Consider the following 25,182-nt stretch of genomic DNA (forward strand, 5'->3'; position numbering starts at 1 on the left):
TTTTGGAAAAAGGCTGCAATGAAACAAAGAGTGAAAAATTTAAAGGGGTCTGAATACTTTCCGTACCCACTGTAGCTCCACCCAACTTCAATCTGGGCAAAAGCCTAATCAATCTGACTGAAAACACCTGTGTGGATAAGTAGGGCCCTTAACTTGTTTTAATGGTATGTTGTTTTTCAGATTACAGCCAAGCATTAATTGGGTTTAGAATACATTTTGAAATGTCATAGTAGGAAAATCACAGTTGTTACTATAACATTAGCAATGTCTCTGTTCTATTAAAGTGTCCCAGTAAGTCATGACAGTGTGGTAGTGAGCCAGCATGTTCCAGACATACCCACTCTGTCCTGTGGGACCACACCAGGTGGAGATGGAGCCTCAGAGTTAAAACTTGAACTTGAACCGTCCTCGTCTTCGTTCTGTCTCCCACCATAAGGACTGATAGGCGTGGGCTGAGGGGCTGGAGGAGGGTGAGGTGGAAGGGGAGGGGGCCGTGGAGGGGGTGGCAGGGGGATTGAGGTAAAAGAGGATTCAGAAAGAACCAGGCCTCCCCAAGGTGTCATGGTAGTATCTGAGACGAAGATGGAAGAAGGCACTGGATGAGGGTGAGAGGAGGATGACGATGTCTGTTGCTGGCTGCGTTTCCGGTGATTAGCCTGATGGGGGCGCTGGAGTGCAGAGGAGGTGAAAGGCAGCTTGGCTGGAAAAAATAAAAAGATAAAAGGTGGTGTTGTTTGTGGATTAACTGTTAACTGCATTGGTCTGTCTTAAAACATAAACATGTGTTGGATCAATATTGCAGCTAGGAGGATTACATGTGCTTCTCTATTGCAAACCCACTTCATAGTTTAAGCTGATAACACAAGTTTACAGTATGTTAATGTGACATTTTACAAAAACAGCAGCACCATCTTTGGAAAATGTGATGAAATAATGAAATGTATTTATGTCAAATAAACAGATCCTTCAACAAGAAGAGTTATTGGCTTGTTTCTAAAATTTATCTGTTCCAAAGTTATTTGTTTTGAAACAGAAAGCTGCATAGGCAATCTGCATAAGCCCTCTGAAACAGGTGCTAGATATTTAAAGCCAGCAACAACAAAAGAGAAGAATAAACTACTGTATTAAATAGTTAATACGTTTTGTTTTTTTTGCAAGGCCATTAGGGTGAAACACGTTGATTCACATAAGTTTTCCATAAAAAAAATCACTGTACATTTGTTTTTGTCTTGGTGTTCCTTTGGCCTTAAGGACCACTGTGTTTAATAAGTATATATATAATAAGTAATAAGTAATGTGATAATACCCACATAACCAACCACATTTTCATTTGTTGAGGGAATCTGATTTATGTTAAAGCCCCTTATTTGTAGTTCCCTGTGCACCTAACGCTTTTCAACATGACCCAAATAATGAAACTTATGTTTACAAAAACATCAGTATTATCAGTATTACAATGTATTTTCATTGTAAAATTGTAATTATCTTCAAAATAGGCATATTCATAACTCCATGCTCAAGAAGCATAATAGCCTCTGTTAGCAGAGAGGGTGGGTCATGAGTGGATCATCACCTGTTGTCTTACTCCCAGATGAACCAATCAGAGGTAGCCGTTCACGTGACATAACCAATCCGGGAGCCTGAGCAAAAATAAGTATGACTGTTTCACAAATGACATGCTCATAGTTGTAAGACATATATTTACAGTTTACAGTTCGGCTCTTCCATCTTCCACCCAGTAAACAGCAGACACAGTTCATACACACTGCGATACAAACAGGCGTTCATTTTGGATGACGACGTCAGCTTGGCTCAACGGATGGTAACGTTGTCCGGTTGGTCAGCCCACCACTGTGCTCCAGACGGAAACATCTGGACTACCATATGATGGATTGCCTTGACATTTTGTACAGGCATCCAAGGTACCTAGATGACGGATCCTACAGACTTTGGTGAACCTCTGCAGGTCAAAGTTTCACTTATCCAGTTAAATATCTCAACATGGAATTGAAACAAAAATAGCTAGCAAGAAGACATTAGCATTTAGATTTATGTATATAAGTGCAGCCTCACAGAGCCTGCATGTTTGCAGACTTGTTAATTATCCACTCTTTGTTAAAACAAATCATTATTTATTTTTATTTTTTAATAAATCCTAATCACGTATCTTGACCTATGCCTAGGCCTAACCATCAACCAAATGTTGTTGAACTCTTATAAGAGATACCCTTATAACAAAGATATAGGACTGAAATCAGTTGTCAGAGAAATTAGCTCTTAATGTGAGTAATTTGTGATGTGGTTAAAGCACCAAGAAAGCAAAAGGGTACACTTATGATGCACTTGAGAGTCTATGCAATCTTCCTCAAAGCTATTTTTTCCCTTTGATCTCAAGAAAACATTTAGCTCTTTTGAGAGTGTGAGTGACAGTTTGAAATGGGATATGACGAAAGGACAGTGCTCTGTCGTACCACTAAACCTGCTGAAAATGTTAAGAAAAAATATCTAAAAAGATAGACATTTTTGATACCAAGTTAATGAGTATAAAATGAGGGTTAGGTTAAAAGACATCAAATTAACACAGTGAATTGCATTTTGTCAGAAGAAGTGATGGAAAGCTCTGAGGGAGAGTGTGTACATACCTCTTTGATAGGTGGAATGGTCACTCCTTCAGTACTTTGACAGCAGACCACTTGTTTTATTCCTTGCTCTCCTGGGTCAAGCAAAGCAAGCCTCAGAGACACACACTCACTCTCACGCACTCACACTCAAGAGTCGTCATAAGCACACAGGGACAATTTTCCTTCCAGCACTTAATCACTACAGACGCTGATGATTTCTCAAGCTGGCTTCCATAAGTCACTTTGCCTCTCCACGTTTTTTGAAGACTGCATATGACTGAATATAGCATCTTTTAAAAACACGTTTCCCTTAAAACATCAAATGTATCCCAGACACACATCCTTGTCTTGGAGATTGCTTCCTCTCTGTCTCCATCTTATATTCCCGCATTTATCAATCAGTCAGTTCTCTCCATTTTTCTGCCTCGACACTTTCCCACTTTCTCTTCTGTGACCCAACAAACATCATCAGCGATACTCACTGCAGCAGCTGCCTTCTGTATTTGTGTCTCCCCCCCTCCTCGCCGCCCTCACCCTTACCTCGTCAGCACTGGTGCTTTCACTCTCACTCATCTCTTTTCTCTCCCCCTTTCTTTCCCTTGTAAGTGATAGTGGTGGTTACACAGGTACTTTGGCTCTGGCTATCTCCCCCTCCTTTTCCTTTTATCCTTTGAAACAAAGACAAAGGGGGAGCATCCACTATTCCCTCTTTTAACCATATTTTCTTCATTTTGAAGGTGACAGTAGCTTTTTCTTCTTCCTCCTTCTTTCTCTCCATTGTGAGTGGCAGGTGGTGAAATGGGTACTTGACAAAAGGCAATGTGAGACAGGGTTAAAATATTAAAATATTCATGGATACCTGCAGTCGGCCCCTTCATGGGATCTGACCCTTCCCCCCACCTCACTCACTCACACACACACACACACACACACACACACGGGTGTAGCACAACATTCTGGGCCCTGTAGAAAGCATCCTCTATGGGCCATTTGACAGGGCTAAAATATTAAAATATTCATGGATACCTGCAGTCGGCCCCTTCATGTGATCTGACCCCATCTTGCCCTCCATGCACACACGCGCACAAATAATTGTGTACAGCCCCATATCAACTTTCAGTATTAACATTTCATATCACGACACATTCTACTAAATTAGCATTTAAAACACATACACAAATGATAACAGTATACATTAAGTGTGCAAATTTATATAAACCCTCACCTTCAACAAATCACACACTCCATGTTCACATTTTTGATTTACTTGTGTATGAAAATGTAATCCTTAATATTCCTGAAAAAAAATATTTTCTTACTCTAACTGTTAGCCAATCTTGTATACCAAGTTCCTCCCAAACAGTCTTTGAAGAAGTAAGGACCAGACAAAACTCCAAGGTGAACGTTCGCATTGGTCCTCACAAATAGAAGGAGAAGACTCCCAGGTTGGGCACCACAGCTCCACAGGACTCATCAGGATTGAGCTTCCTCCCACTCGGTGTATAATTAATCTCAAATTAACCCCTGCAATGATTGAGACATTGCACTCAATTTTTATAGTATGTATATGTTGCATTATCTCATGTTTACCCTCACATATTATCTCCCTGTGTTAAATCTGTCATGGGGCCAGGATACTGTTTTTTGTGGGAATGTGTGATTCACTATAACAATCTGCAAAGTGCTTTGCTCAAGGGAAACTCAGAAATTAAAATATATTATAAATTGTAAAGATATGAGTAAAGGCGGTATTTGTTTTGGCCATTTTTTCTGAAAATTAAGTCTCTCTCTATTCAAGTACACAGCTTTATTTTCTGGCTGTTTGAGCTATAACATGCTGTATTATTAACGCCAGTGAATTCAGCCATTTTTGTGCAGTGTCGCGCTATTCCCTGAAGGAGGCCACAGATGGCCCAAATACATCAGAGACGGTTTAATGTTGTCATGGAATAGCCATGACGATTTTAATTTTCCTTGATCAGAACCAAATGCCTCTGAGAATTCAACAAAAACGTAGCTAGATTCTAGACTCAAATGCTCGATTTTGGCTAGCAGAAATTAATGATAGGCTTTAGTTTAAAAAAAGTCAAGATCAATGGTTTTAAATCTCCTCACACAGGTTTGTTGTTTCTGCTTAAACTATTTTGTTTTGGCTTTTTATTAAATCAATACCGAGCTGCTATAAGCATTAAATGCCATGCATAAATGCAATATAGCCCATAAATAATAAGAAAGATAGTGAATAAAACTTTATTAAAAATGTAATTACCAAGGTAAATTTCATCTGAGTCCACTACAATTACAAATAGTTCATAAATCATTTTTAAAAAATGTGTAAATGAGAAAGTGAGTTTGGACCACTGCTATCTTTTGATTGCACGTGTGTTTACTTTGTAAAGACGATTTAACTCTTTGATTCACCTTCTCCTTTAATCTTCTTTTCTGTATTTCTGACCCGTAGTAGCTGGAAGCCCTGGCCACAGACCAGCACCCATCCTGTGTTTTCTCTCTTTTTCTTGCTCTCACAGGAAACCTTGGAACTCGTCTCAGTGTTCACCTCACCCATGCTGTCTGTCTCTGTTGGATTTCCACATTCACCAGCTGCCTCACCTCCCCTCTCATCACCAGCTTGATAAACGGGGTCACCCGTCTGGCTCACAGCTTCAACAGATTCTCCACTCTCCTTGGCCTCATCAGCTGTTTCCTTATCCTTATTGAACTGTGCTGCTGTCTTACACATCATTTTTAACCCTGTCTGACTCCCTTTCCCTCTCCAAATTGTAATCTCCTGCTCAGATTCACACCTTGTTTTCCTCTTTTTATATCCTTCCTCCTCCTCTATCATCTCCCCTTCCCACACTGCGAGTCCTGCAGCATCTGCAACGTGGGAGCACAGTGCCCCGATGTGGCTGATACCGGTACTGCTGACCCTCCACAAGCAAACCCTCTGATCTGAAGAAGTGGAGACCACAAGGCCTGGGCTCAGGACCTTAAGGGAAGTCAGAGGGGCTGCGTGAGCCAGCAGGATGTGGGACTGGGACTGGAGATGAAGATGTAGCTGGTTTGGGGGTTGGAACTGGGAGTGCAGAGAAATCTGGGGCTCAGAAATCTGAGAAAACCCTCTGCTGCCCCCAATCTGTCCTTCATGGTACTGCACCCTAATCGTGGACACTGTCAGCTGCCCATCATCTCCTCCGCTAGCAACAGTTACCAGGCAACCGCCCTCTTGCTGTCCCAATTTCTCTGCCCAAACAGCCAATGAGTTGATGCCGCTCTGGTGGGCGGGAATGTTGAGGCAGGGGATTGGTGGAGTCGGAGCACTGCTTGAAGAATCAGTCGAAAAGGAAGAAGCATTAGTCAAATCCCACACTGCAATTTTCCCATCTGTTGCAGCACTGAACAGCAGCTTATACCTAAGAGAGAAAGAGAGAAAGAGGAGTTAATACATTCATGTACATTTTCATCACAGATTGAAACCTAATCCGCTGTGATCGTAATATTGTATTACTATATCTGATCTGCCAGTTACTACTCTTTCCAAAAGGCAGTGCTTTAAAATAATAAAAAATGTATTCAAATCAATAGGTGGTTAGGTCTACTGCGTTACTACAAAGCAAGACTACATATAGCCAACATTCACCCGCTTCAGGTTTAGGAAATAAAAAAAACACAAACAAACATCAGATCACCTGTTGCCTTTTCCATCCTCCAGGCTGCAAGTGGCAACACTGAGCACACAGCGCTGGTGGTAATACGTCTCCCACAACAAATCAATTTGACGCTTAACTTCACTGACAGAGAACAATCTGGAAAAGACAGCAAAGCAGGTCAGAAGACAGCAAAAAGAAGAGCGTGAAGAAATTGACAAATGGTGTATTATAATATGAAATTAGATGAACAACAACAGCATTAAAGATTGAGCAAACAGCATCTCAAAAGGACATGACGAAACACGTGGAGAGTAAATATCTTTGGCCACGCTTAAGCTATATTTTGCCAAGTAACAACACCTTTCAAGACCTTCAGTTACAATCATTATAACTACTACTTTCCTGAAGAAAATACTCATTTGAGAATGTTAACTTTTTCTCCAGCTGCTGAGAAAGAGGTTTTCAGATGTGTAAAAACTTAATTTTGCTGTGATGGACACCAACCTGAGAGCTCCGTCACTACAAGCCAGAGCCAAAAGACCACAGTCTGTCTTCTCATCCACCGCCACTACAGACATGTACCTGAAAACACAGAAACAGAGCAGATAAGACAGGTTCAGTAGTCAATTTAAAAGAAAAAGTATATGTGGGTAGATTTAGCTTTAACTGACATAGTACAGCAGCTGATTTTCTTTAGCGTTCACGTATTGCACATTTTTCCCATAATGATACCTCATTAGCAGACTTCAAAAATATTTTGGAGAATGTATACTTTACTAAACTAAAAGACAAAAAGAAAGGCAAGAGAAAAAAGCAGTACCATTACATTTGGTAGTTGTAAAGAAATATGAATAGAATTCCCTTTACATGTGTGCAGACAACAACCATCCACTTGCCTTGTTTCTGGGTCCATTTTCACCGTCTTGTGTCTGTTCCGCCTCCTCTCCCACTGCTGGTCCAATCTGTGACTGGCCACCTGGATGACCTGGCAGGCGGGAATCAGTCTCTGGCTGTCCCAGCCAATTAACAGCCGGTAACACTGCATCTGAGCTCGCCCGCCAGCCGACACGAGCAAGGCAGAGAGAGACTGCGTCTGGTTTTCACTCCCTCCCTCTGGACGTGTTACTGCTGTCACTGTCCGGACGCTCGAGATGTGGTCAGTAATAACTGAGAGAACTTTGACACTGCCAGAGTTGGGACGGATCGCCAGGACGGTTAAGCTAGTGTCCTCTCCTCCCGTCACCACTATCTCCCAAAGCTCTTTCCCTCTCTCCACCTCCTTTTTGTCATCTTTGAGTGTATCCCTTCTTTCAGTTTCAGTCCAACCTTTAGTCCTGTTAGTTTGAATCTCATTCACAATTCCCCGTATCATCCCCAGCCTGCATACACAGCCGATCCCCCTCCCATGGACGCCCTCTCTCAGACCCCATCCTCCAGTCCTTCCAGCCTTCCCAGCCCAGCTCGGGGCGCCTCCAGGGGGTTGTGTAGCCAGGACAGCCCCCTGCTTGATGAAGATCAGGGCTCCATATCCGGGCCAGATCCGTTTGTGGGAAGGCCAGAGACTCCAAGAGCGATGCCCCCCACCACAAGGCACCGCTAACAGCCTCTCCTGCCTCACCGGGTCCCAAACCACGAAGTGGACAGCATGAAAGCCAATGATGGCAAACCTGGCTTCTCTTCTCCCTTTCTCTGTCTTTTCTTCTTCTCCTCCAAAGCTCCCATCCTCTTTTCTCTCCTCGGTAACGTCCAGCTTTTCTTTCAAGTTTGGTTTCTTTGTCTTGTAGCGGTTCTCACAATCCTCTCCGAGCTCTTCCTCCTCATCCTCTTCCTCCTCCTCTCCCACAGAAATGTCAGGCTCAAGAATCAAAACCCTCTCCAGCCACTCCATTCCCTTGCAGGCCCGTTGGACTCTGAGAACTTCCAGCTGAAGCCCACCTTTGTTTTCAACACCGTTTCCATTACTATGGTCTTCAGATTTTTGTGGTGCTGTTTGATGCACTCTGAAGACCCTCACACAGCCGTCCCTGCCAGTGCTGTAGAGCAGTCCTTGGTATTCGTACACTGAAGTAACACCCTGTTTCCCATGCACCCCAAACAGGCAGCTCAATGGGTGCAGCGTTAGGTCACCTAGTTCTTTTCTTTCCCTCTCCTCCATCATTTTGCCTTTTCTGTCTCCACCGCTACCATTTCCCTCAGCTTCAACCCCTTCATTATCAGTTTCTTTCCTGCCTGTCAGCAACCCTTCACCCATCCTTTTGTTATCTCCGATCTTCCGCTCCAGCTTTCCTCCATCCTGAAACAAAAGCAAGGACCCTCTCCTGTCCCCACACACCCACAGCAATCCCTGTGGCATAGAGTGGAGAAACACTGCAGCTGTCAGCCAGCGCTTGGCACAGGAGGGAAGGAGGAAAGAAGGAAGGTGGTTTACACTGAGAGCCAAGGCAGAGTCTTCATCTAATTCTACTTCTAGACACCAGCGATAGGCAAGTCCTTCAGCTCCTGATGCTAGCAAATACAAGCCTTCTTTCGCCTCTTGCCAAATGAGAGTATGGATTTTCCCTGATCCTCCTGTGAGAAGAATCGCACACTGAGGATGAGAGATGGGGAAGACCTGTATGGACCCGCTGAGGTTTCCTACAGCACACAAGTTAACTTTTGCTGATGAGTCTTTCACACTAACATTTATTGTTTCCATGATACAATAAGATTGAAACGCAGGAGTCCCTTGCCATACCATCTCCCACTGGCCATTGCTGTATTGGTAAACTATTCCTTGGTCAGTGCAAACTACAAATTTATTCTGACTCCAACTTGCATTTGTATCCCCTGCTATACAAACAACTTTAGGCAAACCTTGACCAGGAAATTGCAGGTCAGTTAGCTTCTCTGTAGCTGATTCCTCCATTCCCTCCGTCCCCTCCTCGCCCCCTTCCACCCTCCATAACCTTACCCCTCCATCTGCCCCTCCTGTAGCCACCCATCTCTCTTCATCTCCTGTTTCCTCACTGACTGCGAGTGCACGGACTCCTCCTGCTCGGTGTCCCTTTAACGTCCGAACCACCTTGCCACCTCCAGCACAGTCCCAGACTAAACACGCTCCGTCTTCACCAGCACTGAACACTTTCCCTGGGGAGAGACACACTGAGAATACCCTAGCCTGGTGTCCATATAGGACCCTTAAACAAGCCGGGTTCAGGTCCCCACATTTCCCCCCAGGGCCCCCTAAAGCACCAACACCCCAAACCCTTACACTGCGGTCATCAGAGGCTGAAGCCAGCCATCCTCTCTCCTGAAGGTAAGAGATGCTGAAAATGACCCCGCTGTGGCCCAGCAGACGTCTTTCAACTGGAGCATTGTGCTCAGAACCGCTCCTTTTGTCTTCTCCTCCTCCAGGCTTCCAGAGAACCAGTTGGTTAAAAACAGTCCCCCCTACCAAGATGGTATCTGCCCAGGAATCATGTACCAAAAGGAGTGCAGAGTACAGCAGACACCCCTCCAGACATGAGCGCTGAAACAGGGTATTTCCTGTAATGGGGTCGAGGAGAAGAGCACTATTGTGAGCAACAGCCACACAGAGCATTGAGTGTTTGTCTCCAGAGAGCCAGCGGACATCCAGAGCCCAGTCCTGTAGCTCCATTAGGGGACCCAGAATCTCCAAGTCCAGATGCTCGCCATCCTGGAGATTCACATGGAGCCTCACCAGCCTCACAGCCTTGCCTCCAAACACGGCTAGGTCATAGAACTTAGACTCAGTGTTGGAGCTCAGTTCTGGGGATTGACAGAAAAAGAGGGGATTTTGAAAATTGATGAGAGTGAATAAATAAAAAACAATTCTGTAAAAAACTAAAAACAAAAAACTAAAAAAACTAGAGTGCAATTCTTGACCAACACTGGACAGTTCTTTAACTATCAGCCAAAAATAATATCCCTTTATTATTTAGAATCAGCATTAATTAATTAATGGAATCCCGGCAGATCACCACCAAAAACTAAGACTTATCTGTCCATCTGATTTAATCAAATCTGCTAGTTTTTATACATTCCAGCAGCAGTGAAGAAATAAAACAACCTCCCTGAACGCAACAGAATAAAACTAACAATGACAACAGTGAAAACAAACATCTGCTGCTCATGCTAACCATCTTTCTTCTTCCCATATGTTCCTATGGCAGAGCTCTGTGCCGGGACAGATGTCAGACTTCTCGGTCTTATCCCATGGATTCTGTCACGCTGGAGCACGCTCAGTGAGGCACGGGCTTTAGGGTGAGGTTGGAGACTGTACACTGTCAAGACTGGCCCCTCACCTGGAAAGGACAACAGAACATTTTGGTCCATGAGTTGTGTGATCAGTCTTCTTTCAAAATAAGCAGGAGAAGTTACACACTCCATAGTCAAATGTAATCATGTGATCACCTATGCATAATAATTATAATAATAATGCAGAATGGTCCAGAAAATCTGTGATTTTTCTTTCAAATGCTTTTTGTGCATCACTAGAAATGTCTGTTCTATATTGACTCTGTACATGGTTCCCTACCTGTCAGTAGAAATGCATCCTGAAGGAACTCCAGAGCTGTAACTGGAGCTACAAAGGCTGCTGTCTCCATCTCTTAATGGTTAATAACACATTATCATGACTGCCTGAAAAAAATAAAAAATGACAACACACACTGCTTAAACACGGTAGTGAGAAAAGAGGGAAAACAGTCAGCGTGGTTGACTGGCACCTTAATGTTCAAACATAAAAAGTTATGAACCCTCAGTTAGCAAAACAAGCTAACAGCAGGAGCATTTTATTTGGTGTGTACGACTTAAGGAAAGGGACATTTCTAAGGCAATACCAATACCGCTACATGATTTACTTACCAAAAAACACTTCAAACGCAACATAAATGTGTTTTAATTCTGGATTAAAATATCGTTATTTGCATCCACGGTCCACAATTTAGCACCCATGTGTTTCTGTTCAGTCCGGTTCCGTCGGCCGTGCATCGTTTAAACCAATCAGGGTACGATGCTGGCTTTCTGAACGCTGATTGGTTAGAAAAAAGGTTGGCCGTATTCGTATTGGAGAAAGCGACGCATGTGACTGACTGCTGCCTTTAGATGTTTTCTGGTAAACTATGTTTTTTTAAGCATCAGTCATATGTTTTGTTATTTATCATAGACTGTATAATCATTAATATTAACGGTCCATGGTATTTACTGATAGGTGATGTATTTTAAAGTGTGTTGGTGTCTTAAACTTTTGTTATTACACTTATCTAGACATTAACTATTTTTCTATATTACACCAGTAGATACAACTGGACTGCCTATACACTTTCTTTCTACGTTTGGTTATTTCAGAATATCATAGAAAAATTAAATGCAGTAGCTCAATGTATTAATGTTGCTTTGCCGATATTGGCTATCGTTTTGTAAACAATACGTAATTTAAATTAATATGCGCAGTGATACAGAATGCCAGAGGTATTCCGAGTTGACATTGAACGGATCAGAAGGTAGGGGATCAGGTTGAGCCTGCCGCCTGGCCGTTAGATATTAGGGTCCAGCTAACTTCACCGGTAAACTATGCCCGGAAAATGTAAATTCCAGGACTCCTGGCTCTCAAAGACAATATACAAGGACTGGCTGGTTAAGGACGTCCAAGACATTCACTTCGCCCGATGCAGGGCCTGTTGTAAATCAATCAAACTTCAGACCATGGGCGAGGCTGCCCTCACCAGCCACGCAGGGGGAGCTGGCCACAAAACAGCCGTACGCAAGCTAATGGAAGGTAGATTAGCTTCAATTATAAAACGAGAATAGTGTGTAAAAAAGAGTGAAAGAGACATGTCAAACATTTTTTATGAATGTGTATGATACTAACCGTCACTGTCTGCTCAGCTGGTTTAATTGCTGGCGGTAGTGTTGCTGTTTTGTTGTTATTGGTGGGCGTATCGGCAACAACAGTCTAGACGTGTGCAGTGTTGAAACCACAGACTGTATGTTAATAATATACAGTCTGTGGTTTAAACAGCTGTCCCACGCGATCAGTCACGGCCCCTCTGACCGTCTGGTCCTTATCAACTTCCTCAGAAATGTAAGACTGTACTATTAGATCTTTAAAAACACAATAGTCAACACTTCTAGGAGCAGCTGTAGTAGTTTAACATCTGCAGCCTGCTGAAGTGTCCTTGAGCAAGTAATGTAACCTAAGCCTAACTGTTTTTACTATGATGTAGTAGTAATAATAGTTGTGTTATAATTAAGGTATTCATATAAGTTAGAAGGAAACTATTTTTTATCCCATAATTGGGGAAAGAAAATGCATCAATAAACACAAAATCTGTTGTAATATTTACTATGACTTGTACCCTATTGAAACATTAAGGTATTTGTTAGGTACAAATTCTGGTCATAGGTAAATTCATCCTAATTACAAAATAAATAAAAAATTATATCTATGAGTATCAAGACTGCCAGCACCTGTTCAGTCTTCTAAATTTAAAAAAAATCTATATTTTCATTATTCTGAATTAACAACTTTGTTGCTCTCCTTTATCTTCTAGTTACAAAGTATTTAGGTGTTCTTTGTGTACTTGAACAAAACACACACAAACATTAAATAATCAAAGTGTTAGATCTCTAACTACTCCAAATAGTCTTTACATAACCTTACCTGAAACTACTTAACTGACAAAACATCTGGGGCTGACTTTGTTGACTTCTTCATTAAGTAAAAATGTACATCCCAAACTAGATTTAGCCATGTTCCATCATGCTTCATCAGTTACAGTGTGAGCAGTTGTATTGGTGTTGAGTGGGTTGCAAACCCATCATGATGCTGGAAGGTGCTTTGGATACATGTGTGTCTGAGGCTTTGAGTAAAGGTGATGTTGTACCTGCCTTCACCAGAGGGAGGTGCTCTCTGCATTTTTCTGAACCACATTCACCTGAAGTACCTCCCTGTCTCTCTGTCCATTTTTCTGAATAGCAGGCAGTGTAATGCTGATAAATGCTGCTGGGCAGATAAATGGCAGCGTCAAAGAGGTAAATATTTTTGAAAAAAATCTTCATTTTAATTAATTTTAGAGGCATAATTTAAACCAAAGAACAACATTAAAATAAACCTGGTGTAGTTTGTTACAATACGTAAATATACTAGCATTCATTCTAGAAATGAGAAATGCTTCACCATCGTTATCATTTAAAACACACTTTGTTCTCTCGGTGTCAGACGGAAGACAGCAAGGAGCAAGTGGCCATCTGCCTCCAGCGTGACGCCTTGGACAGAATAACAGGCAGCGACTGGTCCAATCTGCACCAGAGGCCCACTACAAACTCCACCTACCAAAATGCCGAGCCACAGGATGTGACATTTGCTGCTTACTTCACAGCACCAGGTACCCACAGAAAGCTCAGCAAGCTGCCACAGCATTTGTTGCCTAGATACACTATGTTGACCTTTGTAAACCAATGTTTACATGTGATATTCCAGTATTAACTCATAGTGGCTTAAAATGACAGCACGGAGCTCCTGCTGAGAGCTCCAAGAAGCTGCAGTGCAAGCCATATGTTTGTCAGCGTTGGGGTACCTACCTGCTCTGCTGTTTGACGTAACCTGATGTATAGATTTAAGTCAGAAAATTACTTAATCCCTGTTTTGGCTGACCCTGTTTGCACTTCTGTCAGATTCTCTTCCTGGCTGTGGAACCATTGGTGAACATGTCTGTACATTAGACACTGAACATTGTGGAAGGCTCTGTATTTTGTATTTTTGTGTTTGTGTATGTTTTTATTGTGATATGGATCTGGTTCTGAAATACAGTTAATATATTAACCTGAAACATTACTCTAATTTAGAAAACCTGAATGATAACCTTTACCTCAATGGGGTCATTGTTTAGGTTACCATTACTGAGAGTAATGAGGAAGGAATATCATTTACCCCCGCTGCATTTCACTGTCTTGGTATTTGTGCAATTACAATAAAGTTGAATCAAATCTAATTTAAAGACAACTTTTGATTTGACAATCTGATGAATAAACAATTGTAATTGAATTATTTGTTTAATCTACCTTTATCTATTTAAGTAGTGTGGATTTGAGTTAATGTGTGGGCACGTTTCTAGAAGCTTACAACATGAACATGGATAAACTTATAAGAAATGTCTGTCCCTCGGCCTAATTTTTAGATACTAGTCAAGCCCAGTAGTTCCTTATTTTGTAAACGAGGCTGTGCACAAGCTGGAGCAGCTGCTGCAGTGGTGTATTGATTGAAACAGCTAAGTGCATTTAGTAATAGAAATTGGACCAATGCACTCAGTGACACAGAGTTCACCTCGCTGACCTTTCTTAACTCTGACTTCAGGCCGGTACCGGCTCAACAACCAGCGTCTCCAGCTGACAGGCGGCGAGGCGGAGGACGCGACTCGCAGCCCGACTCAGCATTACTCGGCAGACCTGTCGAGACAGGAGCAGCAGCAGAGGGTAGAAGCTCTGGAGCAGCAGCAGCAGATGAAGATCCTGGAGTGGGAGAACAGGATGAAGGTGCTGGCGTGGGAGCAGGAGCTGGTGAAGGAGAAGAGGAGAGCAGCTCGGCAGAAGGAGAAGGCCTTCAGGATGAAGAAGGCTTACTACAAAGCCAAGCTAAAGAGGATGGGCGAGGACCTGCCGCCATCTTCCTCCAGCAGCAGTGATGAAGAGGAGAAAACGTCTGATCCGACAGGATGAACTGTTTTAACTATTGTAATTTTATCAGTGCTGGTTTCATTCTTGTATTTCTTTTGTCTATATGCCATGGAACTGTTACTATTATTTTTATACATTGGTTTGTATTTCAATGCAAAAAAAGATTCATAGTTGCTTTTAATTAGATATTCTTGCGCAAAGAGGGAGATAACTTGGGTTGCAGACTATTCAAAAGTACAAATGTAGCTCTTCTTCATTTAAGAAAATCCCAAGTAAAAGATGTGGTACTAATAGACCTACAGAAGTACATGGATAAGCTATGATGCAGATAAACATCTTGTAGAAAAGCCTCTGAACCGTGCAAAAGGGTTGAGATCAAAATCCAAATAATCTGTTTGAATACAATGTGAAGACACATTGTATTCAAACGTACATGATGTGAGGTTGAAAGTGTCTGCGAAGGCCGTAGCCTGACTCTAGGAAGAACAGCAGTTTTTAGAATGAATTGAGAATAACATTTGCAGATGTAGAATTAGAAATTTCGTTCATAAATGGACAATCTAATAATTTTACTTGCATAGCTTCTTTTGCATACTAACATCAGTATGTGTACTTACAGAGTTGGAGATGACTACAGGCCGGTGACAAATACACACACGTGGCCAAAAGTACAGTATGTAGCTGCAATGGCAGCCTCTGCTGAATTTCTGGACTGGGCAGCAGGGATTTGCTACAAAAGCATCAACAGCTATGTTAGTATAGTTGTGTGCTGTAACTATTTCGGAGCTTTAGAGGTGCTGGTAGGCAGGCACGTTTTTAAACTCTGGACAGAGGCGGTCTAGCTGTTTCCTCCTGCTTTCAGCTAAACGAAGCTGACTGAAGGGACAACAGTGCTACTGATCTTCATATCCAACTCGTCAAAATATAGAAATAAATAATATCTTTGTCACCCTTATGTGTTACAGCAAACATTGCTTTGTATTTTACTAATATAAACCTGTCTCATGGAGCTGCGACTATGTCATATTATTACAAATCTGACAGGAGCATTGATCAGTTTTTGTTTCAGCCTTTGCAGGTATTAATCTAAAGTTTACTCAAGGACTGGTTATATTGTCTCAGCTGGTGCTTGTTTTTGCTGAGAGGTGGAACCTGAACATCTCCCACGTCTCGGAATGTGACAGAATACTTTGAGTCAAAACATGTCGGAGAGCGAGGCCTCCAGAAAAACGTGTCCCTCTGTCAGGACGTTTCTTCTGCTCAGTTTTTTGCACATGAAAATGTCTGTTCTCATGAATATGAAACAGCACACGCAGAATAAATATAAACACAGCCGTGTAGGAATGTCTTCTTTTTTTTAATGTCCAACATTTCTCTTGTTTCCGTGGTAACGGGAACAGCTGTTTCCATGCCGCCGCCGTCCCCTTGACGACGGCGGGTTAGAAGGCATCCCATCATTAACACACAAGCAAAGACAATCTCGCATCCCTCCTTCTACTCTCCCCGACTATCTCTCACTCCGTTTCTTTCTTTCGGTCACTTCCCCATTTCTTTTTTTTTTTTTTTTAAACAGAGCACATTTTAATCTCAACTCCGTTTTTTTTGTCTCCTCTCACTTGTGTGACAAAGGAGATTGACCTGAAGCTGGACACTGACGGCTGACTGTTGGGTATGAAAGCACACCTTACAGTTCAAGACTTGATGTTGTGGATGTTGTGGATGTGACGCTTCAGCCTTGAATCTATAAATATGGTTTGATTTAGGACATATCTGCATTATTTACACCCAGTATTCAACTTTGAGTTTAGATATGTTGACGTTCTGTCTGGGGAGGATAAATGCACCTACACAGGTTTGTTTGTTCAAATCTTTCCACATTTAACCTCCGTGATTGGATAAGGAAACCAAATCAAATGCTGAAAGGCAAAGTGTCCTTCATCGCACTGTAAACGGAGACATTTGTATCTTTACATTGCTCTCTCTCCTCTTGTCCTACATCTGTTAATCGGTTGTAGTGAGAGACTCAGATTATGAGAAACAGAACAAAGGGAACAATTGGACAAAAAAAATAAAAAATCACATGCTTCTTTAACAACCTCATTCAAAATGGCAAAATACTGTAAATAATTAGTACAATGTCAATAAATTATCGATAAATAAAATAAATCTTATGTCTGTACAAGTTACAAGTACTGTCAGTTAAGAACAAACAGATCTGGAGAAAAATAAAAATGAGCAGCTGAATGAAAAGAGTGAGGAGGAATCAAAGGCAGATATTTTTGGTGTACTACCCCTTTAAAAGACTAGAAGAGGAGCATTTCTTGGCAATACTGTTAACACATAACAAATATGTTCACTTGTCACCTCCTGGGGATGACAGAGCAGCAGTCCGAGCAGGAAGATATGCATATGCGAGGTGTGAGATGTGTTTTTATTTCCACTATCTGGATTTCCGTGCTTTTTTTCTTCCTCTGCAATGAGTAGCGCCCGAGCCCTTCTCCCTACAGTTACATTTTGCACACAGTCACGGTTTCTGACCCAATTTGTTCCAACCTTTTCCAATTTTGTACTTCATTATGCTTATTGTGTCTTCTTGTTTTTTTATCCACTGTCTACCTTGCTGTTCTAGTGTTATTACAAATACTGTATTGTTCGATTGTCAGTGCTCCTTGCTCAAGGACAACCGAATTTTTGATACACAGAACCCTCATTTTGCTACCATTTTTTTTAGATCCACTACATTTTTTTCATTACAAAAACACATTTCTGTTAGCCACAATCCCTTAATCCTTCTAAAGTCTGGTGGAGATTGCCTTCTTGTCTCCATTGCTTACAAATTAATTTGTGTTGTTACCTTGAGGTCTGAACTCAGTGAGCTGTGAGAAAGGAGCAGCTGCTGATGGAAAGACCTGCATCTCAAAACCACTTAGAGGCTTATAGCGCTGACACAACTGACATCCCTCCTCAGCAAACTTGTACAGTGCTGCAGAAGCCAATCCAGATCAGGCAAGAGACCTCTTCTTTGTACAGCCGTCTAAACAATGAGAGCAAATCTGTATTAATGTGTTCTGATGTGTGAACCTCTTTATCTGACAGCTTGTTGGAAAAAGATTCTCACATTTGAAGAAAATTCTGGAGTGAGTTCCCAGCCAAGCAAGTAAAAACAAGTCTGGCATTAAAGATGCATGTGCTACAGATATGAGCTAACATGTCCCAATAGATACCGTGCTGAATATGTACTGCAAGTCTGCTTTCAGGTCTCCAAACAAATATCTAAGCCCACAAAGACGTGAAGTTTGGCCTTTGATCTGCTCTCCTACTTGCTTATACAGTATGCAGCTACATCCAATGCCAACCACATTGTGTTACAGTATGTCGTAGCGGAGATCTAGGGCCTCATTAATAAAATCAATGTTTCAAATTAGGCTTGTTTTCATGGCACACTCATTAAATGAAAAAAGACATCATGATTAAAACAAAACTGTCAATTACATCTAGAGCATTCACACCCTGCACAAGTCATTTTCATGACAGAAAAGTTGAGAACAATGTATCACACTGATTTTAAGCAGCTGTCCCTTTGGCTTGGATTTACACAGAACTCTGTATGAGAAGCTTTTACATAGCAGTCTCCTGGTTTCTGCCGGAGAGATTCGGCTGTTCCTGCGGTGTCACTCGAGGCAGGTTGAGTCGTGCAGCATCAAAGAGCAAAATACCTTGAGGGTCTTTAAACGGTTGTTACGTGACACAGCTTCACCCGCCAGGTCTTAGAAATATCACTCGACTGATATGGTCTGGTTCAGACAGCCCCAGGCACAAAGATACACAGATGACAACGTCACAGTCATTTACAGTGGATCACGAAACAGCACAATCTCCTGAAAGAGCCAATGACACGCATGACTGAGCTTTAGAAGTTAAACCACCAACTCTGAACCTTGATTTCTCTTAATCATCATCTTACATCAAATCTCTTCTCTTATAATACTCCCTTCCTCCTTCCTCTATTTACAATCACTTTCTCCCTAATTTGATATTTTCCCTTCAATCGCATGTCGCGGCTTTGATAATCTCAACAGGTGTATATCGCCAGACCCCTGTTGTTGTACACAGAGTTGATGATTGTGAGGAAAAGTTTCTGCGGAAAAATAAATTTGGGGATTCTTTTTTTTTTGTCTTTAAAAATGTAATGTCTAGCCTGGCTCCGCCCTCCTACGTATTTCTGCTCAATTTTCAAATATACGAGAGTCTGGTAGGGCCAGGCTAGGTAATATCTCCCTCGGCAACGAACAAGACTGCACTCGCACCACCCTCACTCAAAACCGGACACAATTATAAAATAGAAAAGAAAAAAGAAAACATCACAAGAGATTTCTTCTTCATCGCCAATGAAAAAGATACAAAATGTATAAAAATGTCATATACAGTTCTTTTTCTTTTAGACGGATGTTGTCTGGATCAAGCTGACTTCTGCGTTTGAAATCTGAGGATTTTGTTTTTGTCTTTAACAGTTTGTAGGTAGTAGAGGTGGTTGACTCATCGTCCAAAGAAACGTCACAGATCATTGTAGGCGGTGGGACTTGAAAAAAAAATGTCATTTATACAGTACAAACTGCCCACGAGCACTCTTTTATCCTTATGGGTGCTCTGTCTGTCCAACTCTGTGTTTCCTCTGTCCCATGTTTGCTTTTAGTCCTCCAATTTCCCAGGGTGCACCAGTAGTTCAGGATCATACATGACCTTAGAACTTATCCCTGGTCTTCCAAGTACTGTCACAATGCATAAAGGGATATAGAGGCTGTCATCAAGACTGTCCTTCACTTCTGTTGGCTCTGAGATGAAGGAAAGGAAAACGAGTCATAGATTTGTTTAAACAGCAACCACTCTACTGATTGTAATTTCAATTACACATAATGATGACAATATACTGGAGCACAACTACTGTATAATGAGCTGTCAAAGGCAAAAGGAAAAAGAGAGAGGAGGGGGACAAAACAAAACCGACACAGTGGACGAGAAGATTAAGAAGCTGAAAGGTTGGAAGTGGAACAGAGGGAGCCGAGAATGGTTGAGATAAAAAGATGGAAAAGAGGAAAAGAACAATAAGAAAGGTGAGGAGATGGGTTGAAGAATGGACAAGATCCCTATAGAGCTGCTGTAAAATAGAAAAGGGAAAGGAGCGGAGGGTTAGTCAGGGAAGATTTATTAACATAGCAGGACTTACTCGGTGTCAGGGGAGACTTCAGATATGGTCTGGGAGGTGGCTGACTGGGATGGAGAAAGGGAGGGCCCGTGGGCGGAGCCATTAGGCCCAGGGTTAGAGGCAGCGGGGGGAGGAGTGAGAACGGAGGAACTAAAGGATGCCAGGATGGAGGACAGAATATCCAGGTGTTCACTGGATGGTTGTCGACCCAGAGGGTTTGGATTGGAACCCGCAACCTGGGGGACAGTCTGTCCAGGGTACCTACATGGAGGTGCGGAGTCCAGTCGTCCTCTGCCATGAGCTGGGAGCTGCTCATGCTGAGGTTCCTCAGAGATTGGGGGAGGAGGGGAGGAGGAGGGAGGTTGATCGGGGTGCGAGGGCTGGCGGGGAGGCAGAGTGCGAAGCCACTCCCGACACGGCTGAGCCTGGGCTCCACCTCCGTTGGTCTCCAGCTGCTCTCTTGACCTACTGCTCATCAGCGCCCCCGCTAGGTGCTCGCGGGATGAGGCCTGCCGCCGAGGTAGCGAGTTCAGCTGCGACCTTGTGCTGCTGAGATATCCCTCCAGTCCCGCTCCCCCGTTTCCACTCAAGTCCTCCCTCGAGGCGTGGACGCTACCAGTGTGGTGGTTGTCCAGTCTGTCCCTGGATCCTGTCAAGTTCTCCCTGGATGAAGAGGCTCGCTGGTGATCCAGACCCAGGCCCCCGAGCCCTGCTCCCTGCCCCGGCTCTCTCCTCCTGGGTAAGAGATCCAAGTTGTCCCTGGAACCACGGGAGTCCAGTCTGTCCCTCGAACCCCCTACTGTTTGCCTCCCAAGTGGATCCCTGGACAGTTGCCTCCGAGACAGCGAGTCCAGGTGTTCCCTGGAAGAGTACCGGGAAGCAGGCTGAGAGAGAGAGCCGGAACCTCCGCTGGCACCAGCTGTGGCAGAGTACATGCGACCGTACGAGGCTGCAGGAACACCCCGGTGACCCAAAGTAGAGGTTCGGTACCAGTTTAACTCACTGGGGACCCGGCCCATGGTGGAAAGACCCTGGAGTGCTGGGGGACAACCGAGACGATTCTTCAGGATACCTGAGACAAGAACACAAGAAGGTGAGGCTCCATTAGAGGGGGAGACAGGACAAGAGAGTAAAAAGTACAGAGGGATACAGAGGGTTAAGGGTGAGGATGTAAAAGCAGGAGGTAGATGAATTGTCATGAGGAAAGAAGGGGATGACAAGAGAAAGAAGTCATAGGTGGAAGAGAAATATGTGTTTGATGTGTGTGTGAATGTGCATTATCTGTTAATAGGATGACTAAAATGTCACTCATGCCTCCAGGCAAAATGAATTATCTCCAACTTTGCCTGCATTTCTTTGGACCTCCCTCTCAGTGTGTCTTTGCATGAGTGGAGCCCCTTTGTGTGTACATATGTAAACTTTATATGTAGTATCCATACTGTTATGTACACAAAAAAGTGTCACCTATGCTTTTAGGACCAGATTTAGACCTTGACTGAAGCTATAGGCGTCCCATTGTTGTTGAAGTCATTCTGTACGCATCAGGGCCATTCAGCTAATTCCAGCCCTTTGGTGAATTTTGTGGGTAAAAAACTCGGGGCATGAGGTGATCAACAAAAAAAAACATGAATTGTTGAAGTAAAAAAAATAAAATCAGATTTAACTGCAATGATATTTGTGTACTCATCATGTCACGTGACCTAGCAATGCTAGCACTGCTGCTCACACACCTCACATCTCCTCCATTTTTCTCTTGGCAAAAGATCCTAATCCAAAGATTAGAATACTTAAAGTAGTGCTGTCAAACGATTAAAATATGTAATCAAGATTAATTGCATTAATGTCTGTTAATGTCAATTATTCACACATTTTTATCTATTAATGTCCCTTGATTTCTTTTTGCCCCATTATTTTTTCTCATTTTAATGCTTTTCTTAACATGGAAAAGTGGATTGGCTTGTTTTGTGCAATTCTTTTTTTTAAATTAGAAACCATCCATCCATCTTCATCCACTTATCCGGTATCGGGTCGCGGGGGCAGCAGCTCCAGCAGGGGACCCCAAACTTCCCTTTCCCGAGCCACATCACCCAGCTCTGACTGGGGGATCCCGAGGCGTTCCCAGGCCAGGTTGGAGATATAATCTCTCCACCTAGTCCTGGGTCTTCCCCGAGGCCTCCTCCCAGCTGGACGTGCCTGGAACACCTCCCTAGGGAGGCGCCCAGGAGGCATCCTTACCAGATGCCCGAACCACCTCAACTGGCTCCTTTCGACGCAAATGAGCAGCGGCTCTACTCCGAGCTCCTCTCGGATGACTCAGCTGCTCACCCTATCTCTAAGGGAGACGCCAGCCACTTTGACAAGGGGGCGGAGAATTCGCTGTGTGCTGGGCCATTGAATGATATTTCTGACTGGATGTGCTGCGATGTTAGCCCAGTTCACAACGACAAAACCCACAGATCACTTTTTGGTCTTGTAACTGGAACAATTTGGCAACTTTTAAAATTTAAACTTTCCATACAGAATCTTATTGGCACCCATTTCGACATCTCGCCATCCACTCAAAACGTAACGTTAGTACTCTTTGGCTGGCTTGCAAGCCCAAACAAGTGTGCGCGGCGGGCCTGTTGTTTTGTTTCCGGTCTTGCTAGATCCGGTGCGTATTGTAGTTTTTCTAACGTTACTAGTTGTTGCAACAGCATGTGTAAAAAAACTACAACATTTTCTAGGCAAAAAAGAAGAACATTAGTCTGGCAATAAAAAATTTGACTCCGTTGAAATGGGTTTGCGTTTCCACCGTTAATAATGGGTTTAACTGACAGCACTAATTAAAAGTGAATCCCAAATAATAGTGTGTCCTTAGATTATATGTATTTGTGTTTCTCTCACCCTTGCGGTGCCTGTGTGGCTGGGTGAGGCCATTCTCGTCTCCACTGGTCAGCGCTGCGTCAGGCTGGTTGTTGTTGGCAGCGTCCTTGCTGTAATCTGACCCCAGAGGGCGCTCTGAGCCCCACTTCTGAAGGCTGTGTGTCTCACACTCTTCTAAAGCTGGCCAGTAGGACAGAAGGTCATTGCCATCCAGATCTGTAACACACAAGGAGAATTAATACTTTCTAGTTACTCATTAAATCCTCATTACAAGATCCATGTTATCACATCAGGTCATGACTCTATTGACCAATGATTTTTGATATCTCAGTTAACACAAGATATGAAAAGCTGCATATATGTTCTCATGCCTCATATTTATCCTTTCAATTTCAAGCAGTGTGCTTAATTGTTTAGCCGCCTGAGCATCCCAACAAACACAAAACAGATGTCTGTATACAAAACAGCAGATGTCAACAAACAAATAGCATATGTTCATTATAAATTAGCCAGCCAGTGCTAATTAAAATAGACATATTGGTAGAGGATGTACCAGACTAGTAAAAATACCCTATGAACCAGTAAGGTTCATGGTCTTAATGGCTAAAGCACTCAATGGTGCTGTTTAACTATTAGTTAGTTTGCTCTGTGACAACATCAACCCTTTAGGCCAGTGTTTCTCAAATCTCAAACTTTCTTGAATATTGTACCCCCTTTGAATTGCTTTTTTAAGCTAAATACCAGTTGACCAGCGCAAAACATGTTTGGTAGGGAAAAAAAGTCTATTAAGGGGTACAACACAGCCCTAGCAGTGATAAGTTCACGAAATAACAACCTTTTTTTAAACAAAAACATTTAAATGCTACATCAAATGTTTTAAATCCAACACTTAATTCATTCAATACCACAGTATAATTATTTTAGGAATTAGGCATGAATTATTTCTAAATTAGCATTTTTGCTAAACTTTCACATACCCCCTGCAGTACTCCAAAGTACCACTAGGGGTACACATGCCCCTATTTGAGAAACACTGCTTTAGGCCAACCAAGTGTCATTTGTAAAATCACACTACCAAGTATTAGGTCACCCACACGTTATCAAGATTTCATCAGTGTTGTCATTAAGGCTGTAACTAAAGATTCCTTCCATTATCAACCTGTCAAGATTTCTTTCAATTAAAGTCAATCATTAAAATCCAAAAATAGTAAGCCCAAACTAAGTTCACATTGCTTGTTTTCCCAGATCGTCCCCTAAAACTATTACATTTACAATTATATTTTTGCTTGATAAATTACTTGACAATTAATCCAATATCAAAATTATTGCAGAATAATTTCTGTCTATCAAGAAATTAAATAATAATCATTATTCATTACAGCTATAACATACATGACGTTGCACCATCAATGTTAAGCGGTTACTTTGATAACCACATATTGTTCTAATTATTAGAGTTCTATGAGTTGTTTTCATTCTCTTTAACATGTTTTTAAAACATGGAACAACAAAAGGTTATGCAAATCCATTTCTTGTTATTGTTTTGTCTTTTTCAGCTTTCTAGTTAACATTTACTCAGTAATGCACGTTCTTTGCACAGTCCTCTAACACTGGCCAGTTGACGGCTCTCCTGATAATGAGGGCTTTAATGCTTTGACCGCAGTCTTCGAACTGTGACCTTTCAGTAAAAAGCTGCTGCGGCCCTTTAGTTTGACTGCACTGATGAATTGATTGGACTGTACCGGCCATCTGGATCCTGATAGCTTTGGTCCACGTTTAACCCTGAATAGGGTTCCTGCAATCGAGATGGCTTGTAAAGCCAATAATTGATTGCTTGTATGGATCCGACGTCTAGCCTTTTCTCACAGTGAAACCTTTCACTGAGCACTATATGCATGACATTTACATCACATACTTTAAAGTGCATAAACTCATTTATTATGCATGATATTATTTCATGTGTATCTGCAGAAATAAGGTATTGATTAATGCTTACTGCCACTGACATTTTCTCTTGTTGTATGCGTGGTGTTAGTTTTTTGCCTACACATGTATGTTTCTACATATCAGGAATAAAAGAGTAGTGCACTTTCTACGGCTGGGACCTACATTGTTTGACTCTGCGGGCTGGCAGGGAGCGGTCTGTTTTCACCCCACACTTGTGTGG

General features: G+C 42.4%; 4 protein-coding genes across 7 annotated transcripts in view; 1 reads left to right on the forward strand and 3 right to left on the reverse strand.

The window, feature by feature from the left end:
• The window catches only part of LOC117947737 (formin-like protein 14), a 5,190-nt gene extending 1,741 nt beyond the window's left edge, over positions 1–3,449 (reverse strand). Inside the window, exons 1-3 of the mRNA XM_034876932.1 lie at positions 2,643–3,449; positions 1,574–1,640; positions 338–700 (exon numbers count right to left, since the gene is read on the reverse strand). Coding sequence (XP_034732823.1) covers positions 338–700; positions 1,574–1,625 — 415 coding nt within the window. The 5' untranslated portion in view covers positions 1,626–1,640; positions 2,643–3,449. The remainder of the gene's footprint in view (positions 1–337; positions 701–1,573; positions 1,641–2,642) is intronic.
• A 1,498-nt stretch (positions 3,450–4,947) lies between these two features.
• wdr6 (WD repeat domain 6) lies at positions 4,948–11,289 on the reverse strand. Its single transcript, XM_034876917.1, has 7 exons — positions 11,138–11,289; positions 10,809–10,912; positions 10,411–10,575; positions 7,168–10,039; positions 6,776–6,853; positions 6,311–6,427; positions 4,948–6,034 (listed from the first exon to the last, which is right to left on the reverse strand). The coding sequence occupies exons 2-7, from the start codon at positions 10,876–10,878 to the stop codon at positions 5,026–5,028; spliced, it is 4,311 nt and encodes a 1,436-aa protein (XP_034732808.1). The 5' UTR covers positions 10,879–10,912; positions 11,138–11,289; the 3' UTR covers positions 4,948–5,025.
• A 490-nt stretch (positions 11,290–11,779) lies between these two features.
• LOC117947736 lies at positions 11,780–15,559 on the forward strand. 2 transcript variants are annotated; one of them, XM_034876931.1, is made up of 6 exons: positions 11,780–12,050; positions 13,251–13,302; positions 13,490–13,659; positions 14,628–15,142; positions 15,250–15,397; positions 15,472–15,559. In XM_034876931.1, exons 1-4 carry the CDS (start codon positions 11,846–11,848, stop codon positions 14,987–14,989), a joined length of 789 nt encoding a protein of 262 aa, XP_034732822.1. In that variant the 5' UTR covers positions 11,780–11,845; the 3' UTR covers positions 14,990–15,142; positions 15,250–15,397; positions 15,472–15,559. The 2 variants fall into 2 exon arrangements, with proteins under 2 accessions (XP_034732822.1, XP_034732821.1); XM_034876930.1 differs by lacking the exon at positions 15,472–15,559 and having other exon boundaries at positions 15,250–15,456.
• Positions 15,560–16,804: 1,245 nt separating this feature from the next.
• celsr3 (cadherin, EGF LAG seven-pass G-type receptor 3) overlaps positions 16,805–25,182 on the reverse strand; it is a 91,323-nt gene continuing 82,945 nt past the window's right edge. For 2 of the 3 annotated variants that reach the window (XM_034876914.1, XM_034876913.1), the window contains 3 exons: positions 23,037–23,231; positions 20,172–21,222; positions 16,805–19,779 (listed from right to left, as the gene is read on the reverse strand). In XM_034876914.1, the coding sequence (XP_034732805.1) occupies positions 19,752–19,779; positions 20,172–21,222; positions 23,037–23,231 (1,274 nt within the window). In that variant the 3' untranslated portion in view covers positions 16,805–19,751. The remainder of the gene's footprint in view (positions 19,780–20,171; positions 21,223–23,036; positions 23,232–25,182) is intronic. The other variant, XM_034876916.1, reaches the window with a different exon arrangement.

This window comes from Etheostoma cragini, chromosome 7 (genome assembly GCF_013103735.1).
Source record: "Etheostoma cragini isolate CJK2018 chromosome 7, CSU_Ecrag_1.0, whole genome shotgun sequence".
NCBI lineage: Eukaryota > Metazoa > Chordata > Actinopteri > Perciformes > Percidae > Etheostoma > Etheostoma cragini.

Bases quoted from the DNA above. Each gene is read 5' to 3' on its own strand.
- LOC117947736 (XM_034876931.1), top strand. From the start codon at position 11,846: ATGCCCGGAAAATGTAAATTCCAGGACTCCTGGCTCTCAAAGACAATA. The intron at 12,051-13,250 runs GTAGATTAGCTT...TTTTCTGAATAG, and splicing joins CGTACGCAAGCTAATGGAAG to CAGGCAGTGTAATGCTGATA. The intron at 13,660-14,627 runs GTACCCACAGAA...CTCTGACTTCAG, and splicing joins TGCTTACTTCACAGCACCAG to GCCGGTACCGGCTCAACAAC.
- wdr6 (XM_034876917.1), bottom strand. From the start codon at position 10,878: ATGGAGACAGCAGCCTTTGTAGCTCCAGTTACAGCTCTGGAGTTCCTT. The intron at 6,428-6,775 runs GTTGGTGTCCAT...TGTCTTTTCCAG, and splicing joins TGTAGTGACGGAGCTCTCAG to ATTGTTCTCTGTCAGTGAAG. The intron at 6,035-6,310 runs GTGATCTGATGT...TTTCTCTCTTAG, and splicing joins GAGGATGGAAAAGGCAACAG to GTATAAGCTGCTGTTCAGTG.